Below are 22,525 nucleotides of genomic sequence, written 5' to 3'. Positions count from 1 at the left end.
ATGGGGACCCACCTAAAATTGGCTCACGACCCACCCACAGTTAGCGAAACACTGGCATAGACAATTCTCTTCTAATGGGAGGGAATGCCGCAGCCACAAAAAGTCTTGTCCTGCATTTCTACCAATGGCACCTCAGCAGGTGCTGGGACACAGAACTTTAACAACAAATTCAGAGTGAGGTCAGGCTGCCAGGGGTATGGTTCATCAGAAATCCATCTGGAAAGTGGGCAAACGTCATCCGGCATTACCTATAGCCTTGAACAATGGGTTAAGAAATTACCACTTGGCATCATACAGGGTTCTGGTAACATCTGCCTATTGGCTGAGTCTCCCACCTGATCTTAGCTTAGGGCAAGTCCCAGAGAGAGTAGTCTTGGACGAGCCAATGAAAAAGAGGTACAGTCAAGCTCATGTACACCTTCCAAAACTAAAGTTTTTCTGAATGATTTGCACTCGTTTTGGAGAGTGCAATACTACCCATCCATTCAGTGGTGAAAAAGATTATGCATCTTGTGTAAATGGATTTCTTAGTACAAGATAGGTACCTGTGACCATCTGGGCAAATATACGTACTGGAGTTCTGTGTTACCCTGAGCAACTTACAGAGCTTTGTCAAGTGTTCTGTCCCTGCCCTCACATGGAGAAATCTCAAGCATACTGTGTGCTTTGGGGTAGGAAAAGTATCCTTGCTCAATTCCTTTAAGGACCTCCCCCTTAAATCACATCTAACAGTTGAAAACCAATCCAACACTTGAAGGCAGGCTTACTAAGGGGGATGGTTGAGTGGGCCAAGGGTATGTACAGATGACCACTCAAAAGATGTAGGAAAAGGAAAACTACAGTGTGTGAAGAATACTCTCCCTCTGAAGCATCAAAAAAGTGCTAAGACTTGACTTGATTAATGTGGAATATTGGACTACCTTAGGCAAGAAGGTAAATCTAGTGCCAGCATCACTTTTACATATGGAGGGCACACAATCCACTGCCCCCCCCCCCATGTTGAAGGTAATTGCTATCAAACAAAAGAACGAGTTGGCATAGATCCACTGTAGCCATAGGTTCAAACAACTTGCCCATGTTGGTCAGCTACTTATAACCGTAGCCTCTGAACATTCTTACCCACTGACTTCAAATAGATGAACAAACAGTTGGAAGCTTGCAACACCTATAAACCAAAAAAACTGGGCAGAAAAGCAATCTCCTTGCATTTTAGGATCTACTGTCCAAAAAGAATCAGATCCACTACAAAAGAGATTTCAGCAAGGCAAGCGCAGCTGAAAATTGGGTAGAGACACCTTCCAAGAGCAATTTTTCCTATCATCATCCTGCTCCATCATGGAAAAGAGGGCAGGGAAAATTAAGCCCCCAATGGCTTAAAGTGCACTTCTGCTCACACAGTTCTAGAATCAACCTACTCATTTACCACTCCCACATTGTGAAATAATTCATAAAAGCACATATAATTAGAGGTATTTTATTTTGAACAACTAAATCAGAAATAAGAGTATGGAAAGTCATAGTAGTCATTTTTTTATTCATCTTTCTGTGGGAATAGGGAAAGAGCATACATTTTATTTATACAATATTTAACAATCACTTGTATCCAGGATGAGTTTTTTAAATACTTGCCAAAAAATTGCAAGTTTAATTTGACAGTAGTACAACAACCTGTGCCCAGAACACTGACAAGTACAGAGTAAAGCTAAAATAATTGCTTACCAATATCTTGAGAGGTAACAGATCTCAAATGGACTGAGTGTGCATTAAAAAAAAAGTACTGCTGGTTGAGTATCTTGAGGTAAATGGTGTTCCAACAAGGATACTATTTTTATCATTTTGCTCATAATTCTGTACATAGCTTTCTGCATTGTATACTCAAATATTCCTAATAAAAATACATTAAAAAGGTTAAAAAGAGAAAACTGGAAAAAAGGTCAACCAACCAGTCACCTCACTTTGTTAAACTACACTCAGCAATTTATTCTGTCGAACTGTGGTATGAACAATATTTATTACTACTACATCGGATTACACTTTAGTTATGCAAGAGCTACTCCACATGGATTTTGCTATCAAAGAAGGTATAAAGTTGTGTATTTCACCCAGACCCATTTTCAGAATACCACCATGAATGAGAATGCTAGGTCAAGAACTCCAACAATTACGAGGCACGATCTGTTCCAAAATGCTAAGTTATATTTAGTAGCAACTGTACAAAGTAGTCATGCATCATGTGATATACAGTTCTTAGCATCTAACACAAACTGAAAAGATATTGCAGGGTTCAGATTTTTGAGTTGACCACAAAACTGGCTAATCTGTTAAATCCTGTGGCAATTATATGGCAGCCAACTAAGTAGACACAGGCAAGCCAAAGACAACTGAAAGCTTGAGCCAGGGGCCTAGCTTTTCTTCACAAGTCAAAAATACAAAGTAAACCACCAGAGCTGGCCAGATCCACACAAGCTGTATGATTCAAATACATAAAGCCACAATGGTCACAATATCTGCCAGAAAACAGAGCATCTTCCCTAGCTCAGATGTTTTATATGTTGGCTTTAGCATTTTAAACTTGCCCACCTCTAAAATTTACTGCACTGTAGAAGTTGGAAACAAAAGGTGCTGAAGTTTCTTGAAAGACAATATTTTAAATATAGATCAAAACAGTTCAGTGAATTGGAGCAATTTCACCAATCCTATTAAAATATTTAATTATAAATGTCCATTTCTGAATATTTTAATGCAGATTAGTACTTCAAGTACTTATGGGGGGGGGGGGTTTCCAAGGCATTAAAAACATATGAAGACACATTACCCTGTTTGATTGTCAGTTTTGATGGTTTTTCCCCATATGACCTGCCAAAATAAAGGCATTTGCAAAAAATATACCAGAGAGTTCTAGCAGTGGAAGTTCATGTTTGATGAAAAGCTACTCTATGAAAACCTGGGGTAGATTTCCCAAGAAAAATTTGCATCTATGTTTCATGCTAGAAATAGTTAAATTTACATGTGTTCAGATAACCATTGATGCTGTTCCTGCATTTTCCTAAAATAAATATTTCCATTTGTGGGCAAATACCAGATGCAACCGACCATTAAATATTAAAGTTTTCAGCCGTGACTTGTCACATCAAACCCCAGTATTAGAAACAGGTCAATAATCCATCATAATCTAGATCATAAAATTTAAGAAACAGTCCACTCCTTCCCCACATTTGCCAGCAAATAAAATTGGCAAGTTGGGCCCAGTGTTTTCTGTAATCCAATTAGGGCATGGGTTCTCGTGGGTACCATAAAATCATGAAACAGTAATCGCTGGGTGGTATGCCAGTTATACTTGAACCACTCTGCTGTTTACCTTTTCCCTATTTAGAGTTTGGTGACCAAAATCTTGTTTATAAATAATTCTTCTTCGTTCCCACAGATTCAGTACATAAAAACACTGTGATTTCATGATTAACTGATTAGAAGAGAACATTCACAGTGAGCTCCTGATTGTGACATTAAAAATTCTCTTTATAAACCTAATGCACAAGGAAAAAAGTGACCTGACCAGAATTTTGTAATACTGGCTACTGTTGATTCAGTACTTTAGGTTTAGAGAGTTAACTCTTACTTTGGCCTGTATAGATACTGTAGCTGATCAAATAACTGTAGTGTATTATTACTTTTGAAAAGTACTTTGGCACCTGTCTATTTACTGCCCATTTTGCTAGAGCTGTTTATGGTAAGGCTTGACATAAATGCCTAACACTCTTGAATACAATAGTTTAAATTTAAAGTTGCAGGGCATTTTTGCTCGACTGCGCTACATTTGTTAACTCTATAGAAACAATTGCATATTTGATGGTAAGCATTTAAATTTAAAAATGTGTGGCTGGTTGTTTTTTGGTGATCATAGGGTTGACCCTATGGATCACAGACCTCAAATATTACTCTGACAAGTCGGCACCAAAAAAATCAAGTGTTGTGAAGCTACAAAAGGCAACGTATAGAGGGAGAAGTTCTGAGTAATGAAGCTTCCTGAGGTGATCCTGAAATAGTGATACAGTGAAAACTATATCCTGTTTAGTGACACAGAACATACATTAGGCAGAACATTTACATACAAGTCATTAAAAGCTTCTTAAAAAAATTAAAATTAAGAGCTTCCCAGTGCCATAGCTCACATAAAATTAAAAAAAGTCATGCTTAATTTTTCCAAATAACCATCAGACACAGCAAACCTAAATAATATTTAGTAAAAGAAATGTTTGCAATATTTTGGGAACTGGAGGTAAAGCTTTAAACTAAAAAACTGGGGAAGTTGCCATTTCAAACACAATACTTTTTTATACACAAGCTCGAACAAGGGAAGGCTAGCACACTGTTTTAGGAATGGCCACTGACTGCTGGCATGAAGCACAGCTTACCATTAAAAAACCAAACACTGTGAATCTGTAACACATCATTTACAACATCTGGATCAATTTATTCAGCTTTGTTAGTGTTGTCAATTTCACAATTTAGCAGAGGTGGAACTGAGGTATACCTTGTTGAGGGAGGTTAAGTAATGCTTGGAAGCCTTTTTGCTAGATCCCACTTTGATTACATAGAACAGCAGCACACTAAACATTCACAAGCTGTGTCATATTGGCATTACAATAGTCATTTATATAAACACAACAGCAAATGCAATAAAAACAAAGTTACCCTTTTTCTTAAATCTGAAATGAAATGTTTGATTAAAAAAAATAGCAGTAGTTCATTTTAAGGAATTAGTCTTTTTCTGACATTAAGAAATATGATGTCAGATTTTAAAATGTTTGACTAGCCAGGATAGGTCCATGTTCTTCAAATAAGTTCATTAACATTATTTTGTCACTTTCCTCAGTCTTGTGTCCTTCAGGCATTTTAAGGAATGAAGTAAGTCTCCTGGATTCATGTCTGGAGTAGGTCAAGGAGCAGTCTTCCTACTGGCACTCCGAAGACAGACTTACCATTCCACATTTCACACACTAAGTATGTTGACCAGAAACAGGCCCTTTAGAATAGCAGCTCCAGCTCAGAGAGTCTTATTGGTCAAGGTGTGTGACCAGTGCAACTATCATAGGCTGGATTCTTTGGGAGGAAAGTCCACATTTGTCACCATAGTGACGACAGTCACAATATCCTCTGTTGTTATAATGTTTGTTAGTCTTTGCATCTGAATAATACGTTCCTCTACACAGCCTGCTGATAATCGGGCTTCTGCATCATGATCCCAACACTCTTCTATTGTTTCACAGAGCATTGCCATTCCCTAAAATGGGAAAGAGTAATAAAATTAAAACTAAATAGTTTTAAATACAGATAAAATTGCTGTTACATTTTAAAAATCTACTTCAAAAAAAATATGACAAGGTTTGAAATTTGATCTGAATTTGAAATTTGAATGAAAGTGTCAAGACAAGGGATTCTCTCTCATTGACAGTTATTCAGAAGTCCTATACTGTTAAACCTGCTGCCATTCAGAAGCTATGATTATAACCTCTCTGTTTGGATTAATGGGAAGATGTGGCAAATGTGTAATTCTTCAGCCCATATTCCATTTAGGGCAGACTGCAGAAAGCATATTGCATCTGTACTGGCTACTAATTAACTACGTAACACCTTGATCTAGGATGAGCTATCACCTTTAAATCCCTAAACAAGAATCTGCATATTTGAAGAAGCTCCTCCTCTCCTTCTGATGAAGGTGACATTCTGGTTTAAGGGCATCCCACTTCAGATGTTATGCTGATGACCACATTTGGGAGCTCCTTGCTGAGAGAGTTGTGCCTTTCTATTAATTTGTATTTTTACATTGCCTTGTCAAAAATTAATTATTTGTGAAGGCTTTTCCTGGAATATCTGAAGCCGGCTAAGCTGCTTTCCTGTTACAATACAGTATCTTATGCTCTCTGTAATAAAAGCTAAATTTAAAAATAATGATTAATATGTCAATAGGAAAGTAAATAATAACCACAAATAGTGACTTGTAGTAGCACGGCAAGTCAATTTTTATTCAAACGGCATTCTTCCAACTAGATTACAGCGTAGTCACTTCACACGATGCTTTGAAGAAATTGGGAGTGCTTTTTGAAACTGTTCATTAGAAAGGCAAGATGAACAGGTGCTTACCTGCAACTTATGCTTATGTGTTCATCTGTGGTCACACCACTAGGCTTTGTACCTTATTCAGAAACTTCTAGGGCAGGGGCCTCCAAACCCTGGCTCGCAGACTAGATCCAGCGCTCCAATATTACCTTTCTGGATGCGATGGTAGAGGCCTTCTGTTTCAAGCTGCGGCCCCCCCTTTTCAGAGCTGATCATTGCAGCAACTTTGTTCTAGGCAGCCGCTTCCGCCAGGAAGTTGGAGAACAGAATTTTCTGGGGCAACTGGCAGTAGGAGCAGCTGCCTGGAGTGAGTTGCTATGATGATAAGTTGTGAAGAGGGAAGGCTGTGGCATGGAGAAGAAAGCCTCCGCCATGCCCGAATAGGTAATCTTCCAATGTAGCGGGCCATAGTTTAGAGAGTGCTGTTCTGCTGTTCTATCCAGAGCTTTAGCCTCAAAGCGTTTGGTATGAGATGGAATGGACAGTTGGACTGACTGAGCCATGATGTCTCCTGGAAGTAGCCATGTCTCCTTTAAGAGACTTGGAACTGAGAAGGGAAGCACAGGTTATGTTGGCCACCACAGGAAGCCAAAGAATAGGAAATTAACATATGCTGCAGCAGACACGAGAGCAGGTTGTTCAACTACACATTTGGCATCTCAAAGAACATTAAAGGTAAGCAACCTCTTCTTCATGGTCTCTGTACATTCACTCTGACTGGAGACTAACTTAGCTATTACCTGAAAGAAGGTGCAGCACCAGTAGCAATGAATAAAGTGAACAGTTGAAACCTTGCAGTGGCCCAGCAAAGCTCAGGAATGACAATGCCTCTACTATTGCTGCCACTGTTTGATGGAGCGTGCCACCACAATGTCAGGAAGGCTATAGTGAGCAAAGTCATATGCCAGAGATATGGTAGATGAAATCCCACTAGAAAGATGCTGAGAGAAGACTTGCAGCCCCTTCCTTGAACCAAAACAGCCAACATGCATGCAAAGCCCTTTAAAAAGGGAAAATGTGATGAACATGGAAGGCCAGCACCCTGTGTGCATCCAGTAATTATAGTCTCCAATTAGAATGAGACATAGGCAAACGACAGAGAGAATAGGCAAAGTGAAAGGAAGAGAACTATCACTAAAAAGGCAGCACTGGATTGCAAGACAACCTTGCATAGATGGAAATCAAGAAATGGTGGGTCAACTTTCCCATTCTTTAAGCCAGAGGTTTCCAAACTGGGTATTGTGATGAGTTTTGCAGGGTGTCATGAGCTGCAGGCTGGCCAAGCAAAAAGCCAGTGCGAGCATGACAAATCAGAGCTGAGGGCTGTGCATGCTTCGATTAGGCCCACTCATCCTCGTTGGGGGGGGGGGGTTACACTGTTTTTAAGGGTCTTTTTCCAGGCACTGACACCAGAAGGAAGTCCCAATGACATCGGTACATCATGCGTTGTCATGTCACTGGAACAGCAGGGCATCGCCAGCCCAGTAAGTTTGGGAAGTAATGCTCTAAACCAGGGGTGGGCAAATCCTGGCCCGTGGGCCATTTGCAGCCCTCGGGGCCACCAGTCCGGCCCCAAGGGAGTCCCCGTCTCCATTGGGCACTTGGCCCACTGGAGACCTGCCAGAACCCTCAATGGCCTGACAGGATTGCTCTTTGCAGCGGCAGCAGCAAGGGAAAGGCTGGCCCTACAAAGCTTTCCCACTCTTGCAAGAGTTCTGCAGAAGCCCCACCCATCTAATAGGAGGAGGCCACAGCTGAGGCCAGGTGCCCGGTGGGGGTGAGAAGTTGTGGGACTGGTGAATGCTGCTTGAGTGTGCTTTGTGTTGGGGACAGGTGGATGCTGAGGGAGAGAACACAAGGCACTTTTGAATGGGAAGGAACTGCAGAAGTGTGGGGATGTTTCTGGAGAGGGGGAGAAGACGGAGGACTTTTGAATGGAAAGGAACGTGTGTCGACTTGGGAGTTGTGGGGATGGCAGGGGGTGCTGAGAGATGGAGAAACTGGATTGTTTCCATGTGCTGCTTGAGTTTACTAGTGTGGGGGTTGGTGGGGGGTGCTGAAAGACAGAGAAATGGCTCTGAGATTCCCCTCTCCCCTTCCTGGTCTTTATTAATGTGCTGATGACTCAAGACAACAGCTCCACCACTCACTTTAATAGTTCATAGTTCTCATGTGTTTTCTTTGCATGCCTGAATTATAGTTCTCATGTTTAATATTAATAAGCCCAGCAAAATTCATTTACTCATATAAGCACTAATGTATTCATTCATGTAAATTTTTTTCAAATTTGAAATGCAAATTAATCCTTTTTCCCCCAGGCCCCTGACACAATGTCAGAGACAGTGGCATAGCTAAGGGGGTGCAGGGAGTAGCAGTTGCACAGGGCATCAAGCTTTAGGGGGACAACAAGCTGAGCTTGACACTCGTTACCAAAATTGTGAAAATCTTGGTATGTTATATATCATTGGAAAGGTAATTTAATGCAGAATACAATGCAACAGACTGCACTGGAATATCTGTATTCTATCAAAAGTTATAGCCAATTAAGCAGAAAATGAAAACACAACTGCCGTATGGAATAAAATGTGAATTTCTTTAACTCAAAACCAACCTATGAGACTGATTGTTCTGAGAGCCAGTGACATATTATCATGTTATTGACATGTTGCAATGACATGTTATCATGATACAGCAATGTATCCTTATGTAACCAATAAGGTGTTAATATGTGTTAGCTCTCATTTCCACGTATCATAATACAGTTACCCCTGCTAACTGGGTAAAAGGCACTTTTTCAAGTGGTGCCCCTCTTATATTTAGCAAGGGGAGAATAACCATCTCTCTTCACCCAAGCACAGTGTCTTGAACCTAACGGGCATACTTTTTATTTATTTACTTAATTTGATTTTGTCGGGGGGGGGGGCTACAAATCTTCTTTGACCCCAGAGAGCAGATAGATGCCTTAGCTATGCCACTGACTGGGGGGAGGCAGCAGAGCAATTAGGTGGCAAGCTGCTGGGGAGGAGCTGGGTTTCTCCCAATTTTCAGTTTTAAAAAAGCCTGGGCTTGACGTCACTTCCGGTTGTGACATCACTTCCAGGGCAACAATCTGAACTTGGCGCCAGGCTACATGATCATTAGCTACGCCACTGGTCAGAGAGATGATGTGCCAAAATTTGCCCACCCCTGCTCTAAACAAAAGTAACAGTCATCAAATAACTACACTAAAGGGGGCGGAGTTAACACTCAGTGCAGTAGCAGGGAACCTTGGAGGACTCCTGGGGGAACTGCTAAATAGATGTGTTTCCAGAGGACCTCAGTAATGAGGGACTCTTCATTGTCTAAGAAGAAAACATGAAGGCTGAGAGCTTGAACTCGGAGGGTCTCTAGGGACGGCAGTCACAAAGGAAACCCCCAGATATCACTCAGCGCTGGATCACATTGTATACCGGACGCCATCTTCGGAGAAGATTCGGAGAAGATAGATTCGAATAGCTGGGTACGCCCCCCCACAGCCTAGATACAACAACATGATAGCGAAAAGCTTTGAACTGTGAGTAACCAGTTCATTAAAAGGCTACAAAAAGAACTGCAATCAAGAGGTTGGAAGGAGGGAAAGATAACTAAGATTATTTACGTTGGCTTGTAGCCACCCAGAGAGGAAAAGAGCGAACATGGATTTAAAATAGTCCCTGCTGGAGTAGTTCTTGTTTTTTGTAATAAGGGTGACTGGAAGAAAAGGCAAGAGATAAGACAAGATAAATAAGGGAAGATAAAAGATCACCCTGCTGAAATGGTATGCATGGAAAAGGAATAAATAATTAACCTTTAACTGCTGAAATAACTTTCACTTTTGCTTTCCCAGCAAGAAGATGGAATAAGGCTGGACTCAGGCCTGGTCATTTAAAGGCATACTAACTTAATTTGACAGTGTTATTGACCTGAATCGGATTACTGATCCACCCCTTTTGGATATTAAAAATTAAGGATTACCTTGGACAAGAAGGGATGCAAGATAATTAGACTTGGATGACTCTTTAATTGTTGGACTGATTTGACATTGTTATTGACTGGAAGTGGAATACTGACTTACCCCTTTTGGATATAAAACTTGGAAATTAGCCTTACAAGAAGGGGAAGCAAGATAATGAGAGTTGGTTGATTTTTTTAATTGCTGGACCATTTTATCTCTTTTTTACAGCCAGAGGTAAATTGGCTTGATCTGATATCGATAAGAATGGCATCCAAAAATTTAAAGGATGTTAGTAAAAGTCAGTCCTTATTAATGGATGTGGGATTTCAGAAGTGAAATGAAGCGGTCAGAAAATTATCTGAACAAATGAAGCAAATAAACTCCTTGACAAGCATGCAGGAACAGATTACAAATTACAGACGAGAAACAAGAATGGATCAAATGTCAGATGAAACTAAAGAAGTGAAGATTTTTGAAATGAGACAGGAGATGGAAAAAGCAACAGTTATCAGAATTAAGAACTTTAAGGAAGAAAAAAGAGGGAACTTTCAGAGAAAGAGAGCACGTCGTTACAAGAAGAAGAATCTTTGGATTAAATCCAAAAAGAACAGACTTAAGAAAAAGAAAGAAGAAAAGAGAGGGATCAAGAAATTCAAGAGAGTTAAGAAGAAAGAGCAGTGGGAGGAGCAAGAAGGAAAACACCAACAAGACAGAGAACAAAGAAAAAACTAAGACAAAGTGAAAATGGCTGAACAAGTAGAAATTTTCTTTGTAGATATTAATGCACTGAATTCTCCTTAGAAGTGAAAAGTATTCCATTAATTATATTGAATCAAAGTAGATGTAAATGAAAACAAATTTGGAACACAAATATTGCGATAATTAAAGTGGTATTAAGATAATTAAAGTGATTTTTTTTTAAAGAGAAATTATATAAAATGTTTAATAGATGGTATTTAATTCCAGCAAAAATAGCAAAAATGTACCCTGGGTCATCAAACAAATGTTGGATATGTAAAGAGATTGAGGGAACTTTTTATTATATGTGGTGGATATGAGAAAAAGCAAAGAAATATTGGAAAATGATATATAAACTATTACAAGAGATATTGAATTGTGTATTACCATTCAAACTGGAAATATTCCTCTTAAATGCAACATCAGAAATTAAGAACCAAGATAAGAAATATTTTATTGTAAATATTAGTTTAGTGGCAAGAATAGTGTATAAGTAAAATTTGAAGCCTTTTTATGATTGGATAATGTTAGTTAAATAATATTGATTGTTTAGTTAAATCATTAATCAGTAGATTAACAAATATGATAATTTTTGTATTGATGAATAATTTTGTTTTTAGTCATTATTGAATTTTTTTAGACTAATGCATGTTGTAATCGATGGCCAATACCCTCATGTGTAATCTGTGCAGTACCAGCCCTAAGTCTAACCCATTTTCCTTACCTGTATCTGTAATAAATAAATAAATAGACTTTGTTGCAAAGAAAAAAAAATAACTACACTAAAACAGCATATGTCTGAGTGCTGCCTCTGCAAGGCTCTGACTAAGGGAAATTGTGTCTCTCACGTGATTTCTGACTTCCTCCGGGAAATCAAAAGTCGCAAGGGAGACGCGATTTTCCTCAGCCTGAGCCTTGCAGAGGCAGTGCTCAGATATGTGCTGCCTCTGGGAGGCTCAGATGACCCTCCAGAGGGGAGGGGAGCAGAGCATCCCCTTCCCTGCAGAGGGTCTGCATTATGTCAAGCACTGCTTTACAATGGGGATCACAGTCCCAATCCCCATCGTTAAGTGGCACACTACTGCATGCTTTCTATTAAATGACCCTCCCCCAAACTTTTGCAGCACACCTGTAGACCATTCATGGCACACCTATGTGCTGCAGCACAATGGTTGAAAATCACTGCCTTAAAAAGAAAACAGTTGTGAATTACAGGTGGCAAGATATTTGAAGGCTTTGTACATCAATTGGAACAAAACCAACTGAAAGTTCCACACAAGAGAGAAGTGAGACATGGGCAAAGATTAAACAAGCTAGCTCTTTGAAACAAGTTTAGTAGCTGTGAGAACATGGAGTCTAATGGAAAGGGTGCTTGAAAAGCAGCTAAGTGAGCATGAAGTGAGGAAACACCCAAGTCCTTCAATGAAAGGTGATAAAAGAGAGTAAAGGACAATGGAAAGATTGTTGGCTACATGTTGGTTGTTGCAATAGCAGCACAGAAATAAGCTCACATAACTTAAGATGTAAGATGTGCTGATGAGAACTGAATGAAGCTGTGTCAAATGAGTCACTGTCTTAGGTTCTTCTGCTTCAGGGACCAAAAGAAAAATGAAAAAAGTTATAGACCAAACTACGTTTCTAGAGGAGACGGCTGCCCACTGTGCTAAAGTGACCACAAAAATAAAGGAATTTTTTTTCATGTTACTGCTAAGGTGGTCAAAGAAAAGCTGAGAGAGGATTCAGTCCAAAATTTTGTGTCTAAAACTCTAGAAAGTTCCAAACAATGTTTGGTGCAGTTGCAGATTCCCTTGGTGCGAAGTCCGAGACCACAAAGGATAATAAAGCTTTCTCTATTGTTTTGACCAACAAAAGCACACCACAAAATGCTTCATGCAATCTTGGATCAGTCTTACAGTCTCCTGTAACCTATCATCATGGCTTGGAACCAGAAGTTTGCCTGGTCTCTTCATCCTCTTCGTTTTGAGCAGCCTGTTTTCACACTGTTCAGGTTTCAATGTAAGTTTCATTATTACATTTCAAGGTCAATTATATTGCTGCTACTTTTATGGCTGATGGTTTTTAACTAAGGTTTTGTGACTTGCATTTATATTTGTTTTATTTTATGTACTATAAGCTACATTGAGTGTAATTCTGTCATTAAAAGGTGGGATATAAATCAGAGTAATAAATACTTACAGCATGCTTCTGCCAACATTCTCTCAAAATGGGCCTCTTCTTTTTATGTACTACAACTTCCTGCATATCTTCAAGAGAGGGATGCTGCCCTACTTCTTCCTCAAAAGGTAACATATACTCATCCACAGGTCCTGTATTATAAATAATAATACATTTACATTATAAATGTAAATTACATTTAAATCCTGCTTCTCATCCAACTGTTATAAAACAGTTCCCTCAATTAGACAAAAAGATCACACATTACTCACCATCTGATGCAGTACATCGAGATGCTAGTTCCCACAGGACAAGTCCCATAGCATACATGTCTATTCTCAAAAATGCATCTCTTTGGAAATTTATAGCACCTTCCAGCACCTCTGGAGCCATGTATCTTCGGGTGCCAACCTTGAAAGAGTTTAAATATGTTAGAGTTACACTTGTATTTTTAAAAAACTTTATAAAAATCTAATTAAATTTTAAAACCTATTTTTTTAAAAACCTGTGAGCCATTCCAACCAAAAGCCAACTCACTGTTCCCTTTTAAAAAATATAGATTGTCTTCAGAATATCATTTATTAATAGATCGTTTAAAATATTTTGAAGCAAATAATTTCAGCAGCTCTCAGTATTCTTTTGATTGGCCAAATAATAATGAGGTATGATGAGACTAGCTGAGGATAAAGCTAATCACAAGGACAAACCAGCCCAGATAGGAAGATATGTGCTCTAGCCCTTAAGTATCAAGGTAGTTTCCAATGCCAAGGTTTCTATAAAAGTTATATAGAGATCTCTGGTTCACATTTGTCTCAAGCTTCTGGGAGCCTCCAGAGACAGGCCTGGGGAAAAAGGAGAACTACCCTGCCAGAAATAATACCTGCAGCATATTTATTCGCAAACCAATCCTACTGTGTTTAAAAGGGCTTTCTCCCTCTAGTACAGCTATTTTCAACCATTGTGCCAGGGTACACTGGTGTACCACAAATGGTCTGCCGGTGTGCTGGGGGAGTATGGGGAAGGGTCATATATCAGTAGGGTCAATGGGGGATGTGAGCCCCTGGCTGGCAGTGCACCTTGTCAATTGTCAAAAAACTGAACGTATGCCTTGATAATTTTAGTGCCTTCTCAGTGTGCCACAAGATTAAAAAGGTTGAAAAATCACTGCTCTAGTAAGTGGTTTGATATTAAAATTTCAAGGCTGCAAACCAAATTTACATTTTTCTACCATTAGCACATTCTTTCATTAGATTGTTCTACTATGGTATGTGTTCACAATGCCAAGGATAAACTATGTGATACATTTTTCAATGTTAGTGAGAAGATAGCTAGAACAAGCATGACAAACTAAGAACATAAGAACAGCCCCACTGGATCAGGCCATAGGCCCATCTAGTCCAGCTTTCTCTATCTCACAGCAGCCCACCAAATGCCCCAGAGAGCACACCAGATAACAAGAGACCTGCATCCTGGTGCCCTCCCTTGCATCTGACATTCTGACATAGCCCATTTCTAAAATCAGGAGGTTGCACATACGCATCATTGCTTGTAACCCGTAATGGATTTTTCCTCCAGACACCACTCCAATCCCCTTTTAAAGGCGTCCAGGCCAGATGCCATCACCACATCCTGTGGTAAGGAGTTCCACAGACCAACCACACGCTGAGTAAGGAAATTTTTTCTTTTGTCTGTCCTAACCCTCCCAACACTCAATTTTAGTGGATGTCCCCTGGTTCTGGTGTTATGTGAAAGTGTAAAGAGCATCTCTCTATCCACTTTATCCTTCCCGTGCATAATTTTGTGTCTCAATCATGTGCCCCCTCAGGCGTCTCTTTTCTAGGCTGAAGAGGCCCAAACGCCATAGCCTTTTCTCATAAGGAAGGTACCCCAGCCCAGTAATCATCTTAGTCACTCTCTTTTGCACCTTTTCCATTTCCACTATGTCCTTTTTGAGATGTGGCAACTAGAAATGAACACAATACTCCAGGTGTGGCCTTACCATTGATTTGTACAACGGCATTATAATATTAGCTGTTTTGTTCTCAATACCTTTTCTAATGATCCCAAGCAAAGAACTGGCCTTCTTCACTGCCGCCGCACATTGGGTCGACACTTTCATCGACCTATCCACCACCACCCCAAGATCTCTCTCCTGATCTGTCACAGATAGCTCAGAACCCACTAGCCTATATGTGAAGTTTGGATTTTTTGCCCCAATGTGCATGACTTTACACTTACTGACATTGAAACGCATCTGTCATTTTGCTGCCCATTCTGCCAGTTTGGGGAGATCCTTCTGGAGCTTCTCATAATCACGCCTGGTCTTCACCAGTCAGAAAAGTTTGGTGTCATCTGCAAACTTTGCCATCTCACTGCTCACCCCTGTCTCCAGGTCATTTATGAACAGGTTGAAAAGCACTGGTCCCAGGACAGATCCTTGGGGCACACCACTTTTCACCTCTCTCCATTGTGAAAATTACCCATTGACACCCACTCCCTGTTTCCTGGTCTTCAACCAGGTCTCAATCCAGGAGAGGACCTGCCATCTAATTCCCTGACTGTGGAGTTTTTTCAGTAGCCTTTGGTGAGGGACCGTGTCAAACAGCTTCTGAAAGTCCAGATATATAATGTCCACGGGTTCTCCCACACCCACAAGCCTGTGGACCTTTTCAAAGAATTCTATAAGGTTTGTGAGGCAAGACTTACCCTTACAGAAGCCATGCTGATTCTCTCTCAGCAAGGCTTGTTCATCTATGTGTTTTGAGATCCTATCTTTGATGAGGCATTCCACCATCTTACCCGGTATAGATGTTAGGCTGACCGCCCTACAGTTTCCCGGATCCCCCCCCCTTTCCTTTTTAAAAATCGGTGTGACATTTGCTATCCTCCAATCCTCTGGCACCGTGGTCGTTTTGAGGGACAAGTTGCATATTTTAGTCAAGAGATAGCAACTTCATTTTTCAATTCCTTAATAACTCTTCAATTCCTTAATAACTCTTGGGTGGATGCCATCAGGGCCCGGTGACTTATTGATCTTTAATTTATCAATGAGGTCTGAAACATCTTTTCTTTTAACCTCTATCTGACTTAATTCCTTGGTCAGGAGACGATCTCATTATGAATTTTCAAGTATTTAGTTGTCTGTCAAAGAAGCCATCTTCTCTCAAAAAAAACTCTTGCAGAACAAATAATCATGTTCAATTGTGCACAGAAATACTCCTATTCAAACAAAAAATGAAATATTTTTGTCTTGGCTTTAAAAATAACTTACTTGTCCATGTGTGTCTCCTGCTGACTTTCCAGCCTCAAACTTTAAAGCAAGACCAAAGTCAGCAATACAAGCTGTAAGATTATTTTTCAACAATACATTCTTGCTTTTGATGTCCCTTGGGGAAAAAAGAAAATTAACTAACATGAAAACTACTAGCACACACACACATATAAGCTGGAGATCTTAAAGAATAAAGTATGGTCTGGTTTTAGCAAACAGACCCAAGCTGAGCTTCAAACTATAGTGCAGGTCACATTTGGGCCTGGTAAATGGTTCATCACGCATCTAAGCCAGTTTTAGGCTGGATAGAGGACTACTGGAAACCCTATGCAGGAGACAAGTCCAAAAAGAAGAAAATCCTGAATTCATGCTCAGTTGTACCATTCTACAATATAAATTCTTCCCAAAGTAGCACATGCGTCATTTTCGTCAGGATCAGGATTGTAGCTGCTTAACCTGTCCTTGGGATAAGTGAGGATAATAATGACACCAGAATGCAAGTCTTAAACTCCAGTTCAATGATTTTCCTTCAGCTGAAAGCATCTGGGTTAGAGAAGTGCCCAGCCCATTTTCTACTTGCGTTGCTGTGGACAGGGATCAGATACCTATAAGCATGAACTCTGTATAAGTGAAGAAATATTGACACTGGCACCTTGGTTCAAGAGTATCTCCCCCCCTTCCCCCTGCAAGATGTACTTTTAGTTGCCTCCTAGGGAGCTTATTCATAAAGGGAAGGCATTTGAACCTATATCATGATAGACTGAAGAGTATTTTGAGTTATAAAATATAATTCAAAACAACAAGACTTACTGATGTTCAATGCCACCAATACCCTCACCAGAAGAACTGCCAGATTTTAAGTGCTAGCCCATGAAAACTAGTTTCGGCTTCTGTTATTATGCACTGCTTTTATAATAAAATTGTGTATTTATTACACATAACTGGTAACCTCTGTTACCATCAAGACTCTCCCTAGAATATTGTTCTAGAAATATCACAATTGTTTTTCATTCTTATGAACATGTATTTATTGTAGTTACACTATTATGTATACTATACACAAGTAGTATTTTAAACTCAGAAGTATTGTACAGGGGCACAATTTTACACAAAGCTTCCTTGCTCACTCCCATCACATTTCTTCTTAAAATCTTTGAAACCTCAGACACGGTGCGTTAATTTCCATTCCCTACTGTAATCTTAGTCTAAGGTACACGATACTGAAAAAATTGCATGGCATTCCCCATTTACTGCTCCCCCCCTTGTGTCAAGATCCAGATTTTAATCCCCTCAGACATGGCAGTGGGATTCTTTTCACCCTAGGTAAAGCACCATGTACTGCTGCTGCAGTACATCCCCTAAATATTTAATATGCAATGACTCCAGTATTGTTTAAAACAATTACCTGTGGGATATAGCTGGTTTATGCCCATCTTTTAGACCAGGGATGTCTTCATGAAGATAAGCCAAACCTCTAGCCATAGTTTCAGCAATGTGACATAGTTCATTCCATGAGACTACATTAGCCTTCAGAAAGTCTGTAAGTGAACCCTGAACAAAGGAGATTGCAAAAGTTACATCCTGTTTCTCATTACAGGGCTTACTGTACTATCCCAAGCAGTCAATAAGTAACTATTATTAAGTAACAACAGCACAGATTTCAATAGCCACAAATGCTCCAATGTGCTCAGAGAGCGTTTGGACAACACAGGCTTCTTCCTTTTCACTACAATGTGAAGTCAGTGTTTACAGGCATTCTCCCCTGCCATCCCTCCAAGAGGTACATACAAAACAATCCCAGAAACAAGGAAGGAAACTTACACAAACACATCAAGTCTGGATTTGGATGTATGCCCATTAACAACATAATGGTACCTCTAAGTTCAATTTGTAATTGTAGTTTCATTGGTGCAGACAATTATCTTGAACCCACCTTTTATTTAATTCTGTCCAAATTACTTTGTGGAGAAGGGGTGAGTTAGAGCAACAAAATAAGCAAAATTGTGTAAGTTAACCAGGGCTTTCAGAATGGTATGCACATTCAAACACACACCCTACCGAAAGCAAAAGATAGCACTTTCATTGGGTGCACATCAGGGAATGCATCCAATTTACAGCCACAATTCTAAAAGCAAGGATAAGCAGGAGATGACAGTCTGTGAATATTCAGAATTATGTGAAGATACACCATTCACTCTGCACTTTGTTTTAAGAAGACAAGTTTAAAGTAAAAAACAACAACCCAGAACTGAACTGTTTGTAACAAGAAACAAGAAGCTGCTGCTGAAAACAGCCATATTCTAATCTGTAGAGTCTGTGTAACTCCTCCAAAATGTGTATTATAATCAGTATTAATATTATGCTGTGTATATTCCTGTCCTACATCAGACAGGAGCACACACCTTACTTGCGAAAATTCAGACACAAGACAAATAGCTTTGATGTCAATATTTTTTGCAATGACAATACAATCAAGGCTTTTAAAGACCATCCTCAAAGCCCATTTAGTTCCAGCAAATATTCCATTAATGCACCTTGAACAGGGCAATATAAATTACAGAAACTTCATTATTTAAATTGAGAAAGTCTGAGCACCTTTTCATGAAATGCTGTTATGAGCCACAAATCTACATCAATGTTGGTGCCTCGTTTTTCAGCGCCAATAAATTGCAGAATATTTTCATGCTTCATTCCAGGCAAACTGTAGATTTCATATTCATTTTGCCATGACTGTTTGTCCTTAAACAAAAATGGTAAGTTAATATCTCACAGTGTGTCACAATTAAACACTTCTGCATTTCATAACTTCTGTAACTCACCGTCAAAAGCAATCTCATCTTCTATATTAACCAACAGTATATCACCCACTTAGCATTTGAGAAAACCTAGACATGCAAAAACAACAACCTCTGCCAACTTCGTTAGAGGAGGTAACTTTTAAGTGGTGATTTTTTTATCCAGTACAATTCCACTAGGCCAGCACCATTGGGACCTAGGTGGTACCGGATTATCGGATATGCCAGACTATCAGAAGGTGCTATTTTACCTGGCTCTAGTGATGGAGTTGCTATTTAAATTACTAGCAACACCATCACTACTTCTATTACTACCAAGTGTTGTCCCCAAGAAACTTCAGTAGCCTGCCTTGGTGATGCCATCACTGAGTCAGGGGCCAAATGTGCCTGTGCAAAGGGGGCAAATGTGCCAGCAAAGTGGGCAGTCTGCTCCAGACCTGAGTGCATTCCTGGAAAGTTTTGATGCCAGACTACTGGGAGTGCCAGACAACCGAGTCCCAGATTATTGTTTTACTGCACTTACAAAGGGGATAACAACTGTAGCTATTTACCCCAGCATAACATCTTTTCCAGTGGCTGTTTGGGTCATTAAGATCATGGGCCTCTTCGAGACAAGGAACCATTTTTCATTTAACCATGTAAACTGCTTTGTTAGTTTTGTGAGAAGTGCGACTACATTTATCAAAGTTGAGATGAACCCAGTGTATAAGAGCTATAGAGCTCTTAAAAGCTATACTATTAAGCCCTCCTCACAGATGGGTATCACCTGAGCTAAGATGGGTGGTGACTAGGGAGAAGGCCCTCTCAGTTGTGATGCTGCTGTATACAGAATGCCTGGTGCCTACTCATTTTGTGTTGGGTAAAGACCTTTATATTTTCCCAGGCCTTCTACCTTGTTACATTTCATGCAGCTTTTAACAATGATGTTTTAACGCTGCTGACTTGTGTGCTTTGAACTTGCTTTATGGCCATTTTTGTAAGCTTTACATATGTAAAGGTGCATATTGCTGAGTGGGCCTAAATGTACAAAATTAAAAGCAACATATTAGATGACTAAATTTCATAGTGGAAAATATGGCACTGCATCTTATTTACACTCCAATCTTAAACATTTACTTGTCAGAAATACATCTAAGACCTGGTTTTAATGAAATGCTTACTTTGTGATTATTTGACTAATTATGTGGTGTTTGTGACATAGGTAATCATGATATATTTCTACCATTCCATTTCAGATATCCCTCTCAACTCCTCTGTAATAAAAATATTGTATAGCATTTGTATCAGAATAGGGGCGCAATCCTAACCTTGAGTTCAGCCAGCCGAGGGTCGCAAACGTGCCATAAAGCACATTTGCGCCTCTGTGGGAGGAAGCCAGGCCGATGGAGGCCTCCGCGCTGGCTTCCTCCCGGCTCCTTGCGTCGGCTCAGATGAGCTGATGCAAGGGTGACAGGTAAGCGTGGGGGAAGCAGGGAGGGGGAGGGAGGGAGGCGTTCCTGGGCTGGGGGAGGGGGAGCTATGGGTGGCCCTGGGGGTGGATGGGTGAGGAGAGGAAGGTGGGGCTGGGATCCAGCAGTTATGCCGGATCCCAACCCCAGTCTCCGGGGAGAACAGAGCAGCTTCAAGCCGTTCTGCTCTCCTCTGACTTGCGCCACCTCAGGAGGTAGCGCAAGTGTGAGGAGACCCATTGGGGCCAGCAGCCCTTACCCAGGGGTAAGGGGAAGAGTTTAGCCTCTAGCTAAGCCGCTTCTGGCCACAATCCTGCGCTGGATACAGCGCAAGCCTCCTGGCTTGCCTGTTCCAACGCAAGTTTGGATTGCGCCCTAAGTCTTATACTCTTGCAAATGGGCCACACGAGCATGCCTTCAGACTCTTAAGTTCACCTAACAACACGATGACCAATATTGCTTTCCCTTTATTTGAATAGTATTAGGTTAGTTAAAAAAGATTACATGCAGTCCAATATTTATCAACTTGTTTCATTTGTTTTAAGCTCTGATATTTACTTCAGCTTCTGATTTATATTAAGCTTCTGATATTTACAGATAATATTTAGAAAAGAAATGAAATTTCAACTTTTTCTGGTTTGCATGAACAGCAACTCTCAATGAAATAGTATTTCATTACTCTAAAATGCATTTATATACCTGGATTGGGAAAATTTTCACAGCTACATATTCATTTAACAACTGAGCTTTCCAGACGCAACCAAATCTTCCCCTTGCTTTGACCTCTAATAACTGCAGTGGCTTCAGACCAATTAGTGGTGATGGAGGTGGCGGTCCAGGATCCTAGAAACAGACAAACTAATTAGAATCTAAAGTTTTTCCATATGGAATAGTACAAGTACTCAGGAGGAAAAGGGGTTAGATTTCTGTCAAGAAAGCTTACTTATAGAAGACAAACAAGGTTTTCAGAATACCTACTACAATGACCAACACAGTGCTGCACCATCTCAAACTATACAAAAAACATATTGACAAGTTTCATGTGAGACAGAATGAAAAGTTTTAACTAAAACAGGGTTCAAGCACCACAACGGTACCGACAGATGCAATACAAAGAGGTACACCAAAGCCATTTGGTCTTAGTCTTAGACCTAGATGGTCTTAGCCATTTGGTCTGTTTGCACTGTAAGCCTTACAGGTAGAAAACGCAAGTTCTTTCTTTCTTGCTCACTGAGCACAGGTGAATATATCTTTTTGGGTCAATGGGTTGGATTATTTTTGTGGTGGGCTGGATTTGGTTCAAAAGCCATAGGTTGCCAACACCTACTCTAAGGCCTCTGGGGGGTATGCACATTATGCTGAGTTGCTGCTTTTCCCCCACTGTCAAATAGGGGTTGCTGTTTTCAAAGTTACTGAGCTGCTAGGGTTGTCTCTAAACAACTTTTGTTTTTGTCAATGTCTTCACAGCTTTGCCTGCTGCAAAGCCCAATCAAGCCCATTTGCAAGTTGGATATCTGTAAGTCAGGGTTACAGACTGTACATAGGTTCTTGTATAATACTGAATAGAATCAAATTACCGTATTACATATTTTTCCATTTAGATACACTTGACATGTGGTAAATATCTCCTTGCCACTTGTCAGTACAGTACACGCAAACTACAACTATGCCTCAGTGAGAGTCAGCCTAGCTTTAACTGCCTTTAACTCCCTATGCCTTTATCCCATGCTGAAAATTCATCCAGCAGATAATGCCACCTTTGGGACAAACTGCTGCCAGGAGAGTAATTTTGGAAGGAAAATAGCATGGGGTCAAGGGGCTAAACCACATCCTCATTTTTACTTGCATCTCTGACACAGATTGCTCTCTCCATGAGGGGAACCATGTGCTCTGAGATGCAAGTATTTAAATATCACACACCTGGTCTGACCCTCATCTATCTCAAGAAAAAATATTACTGAAATAACTATAACAAACAGTTAACAAATATACGTGCTGAAAGGAATTT

The 22,525-nt window shown here is 40.1% G+C and overlaps 1 protein-coding gene across 1 annotated transcript in view; it reads right to left on the bottom strand.

The window, feature by feature from the left end:
• Nucleotides 1-1,458: 1,458 nt before the first annotated feature.
• ACVR2A (activin A receptor type 2A) overlaps nt 1,459-22,525 on the bottom strand; it is an 85,541-nt gene continuing 64,474 nt past the window's right edge. The window contains exons 5-11 of the mRNA XM_066611940.1: nt 21,217-21,360; nt 18,870-19,013; nt 17,680-17,825; nt 16,275-16,389; nt 13,276-13,414; nt 13,025-13,155; nt 1,459-5,281 (exon numbers count right to left, since the gene is read on the bottom strand). Coding sequence (XP_066468037.1) covers nt 5,087-5,281; nt 13,025-13,155; nt 13,276-13,414; nt 16,275-16,389; nt 17,680-17,825; nt 18,870-19,013; nt 21,217-21,360 — 1,014 coding nt within the window. The 3' untranslated portion in view covers nt 1,459-5,086. The remainder of the gene's footprint in view (nt 5,282-13,024; nt 13,156-13,275; nt 13,415-16,274; nt 16,390-17,679; nt 17,826-18,869; nt 19,014-21,216; nt 21,361-22,525) is intronic.

Source organism: Tiliqua scincoides, chromosome 1 (assembly GCF_035046505.1).
Source record: "Tiliqua scincoides isolate rTilSci1 chromosome 1, rTilSci1.hap2, whole genome shotgun sequence".
NCBI lineage: Eukaryota > Metazoa > Chordata > Lepidosauria > Squamata > Scincidae > Tiliqua > Tiliqua scincoides.
Note: the sequence above shows the minus strand (reverse complement) of the source record. Positions and strands in the feature narration are given on the sequence as shown.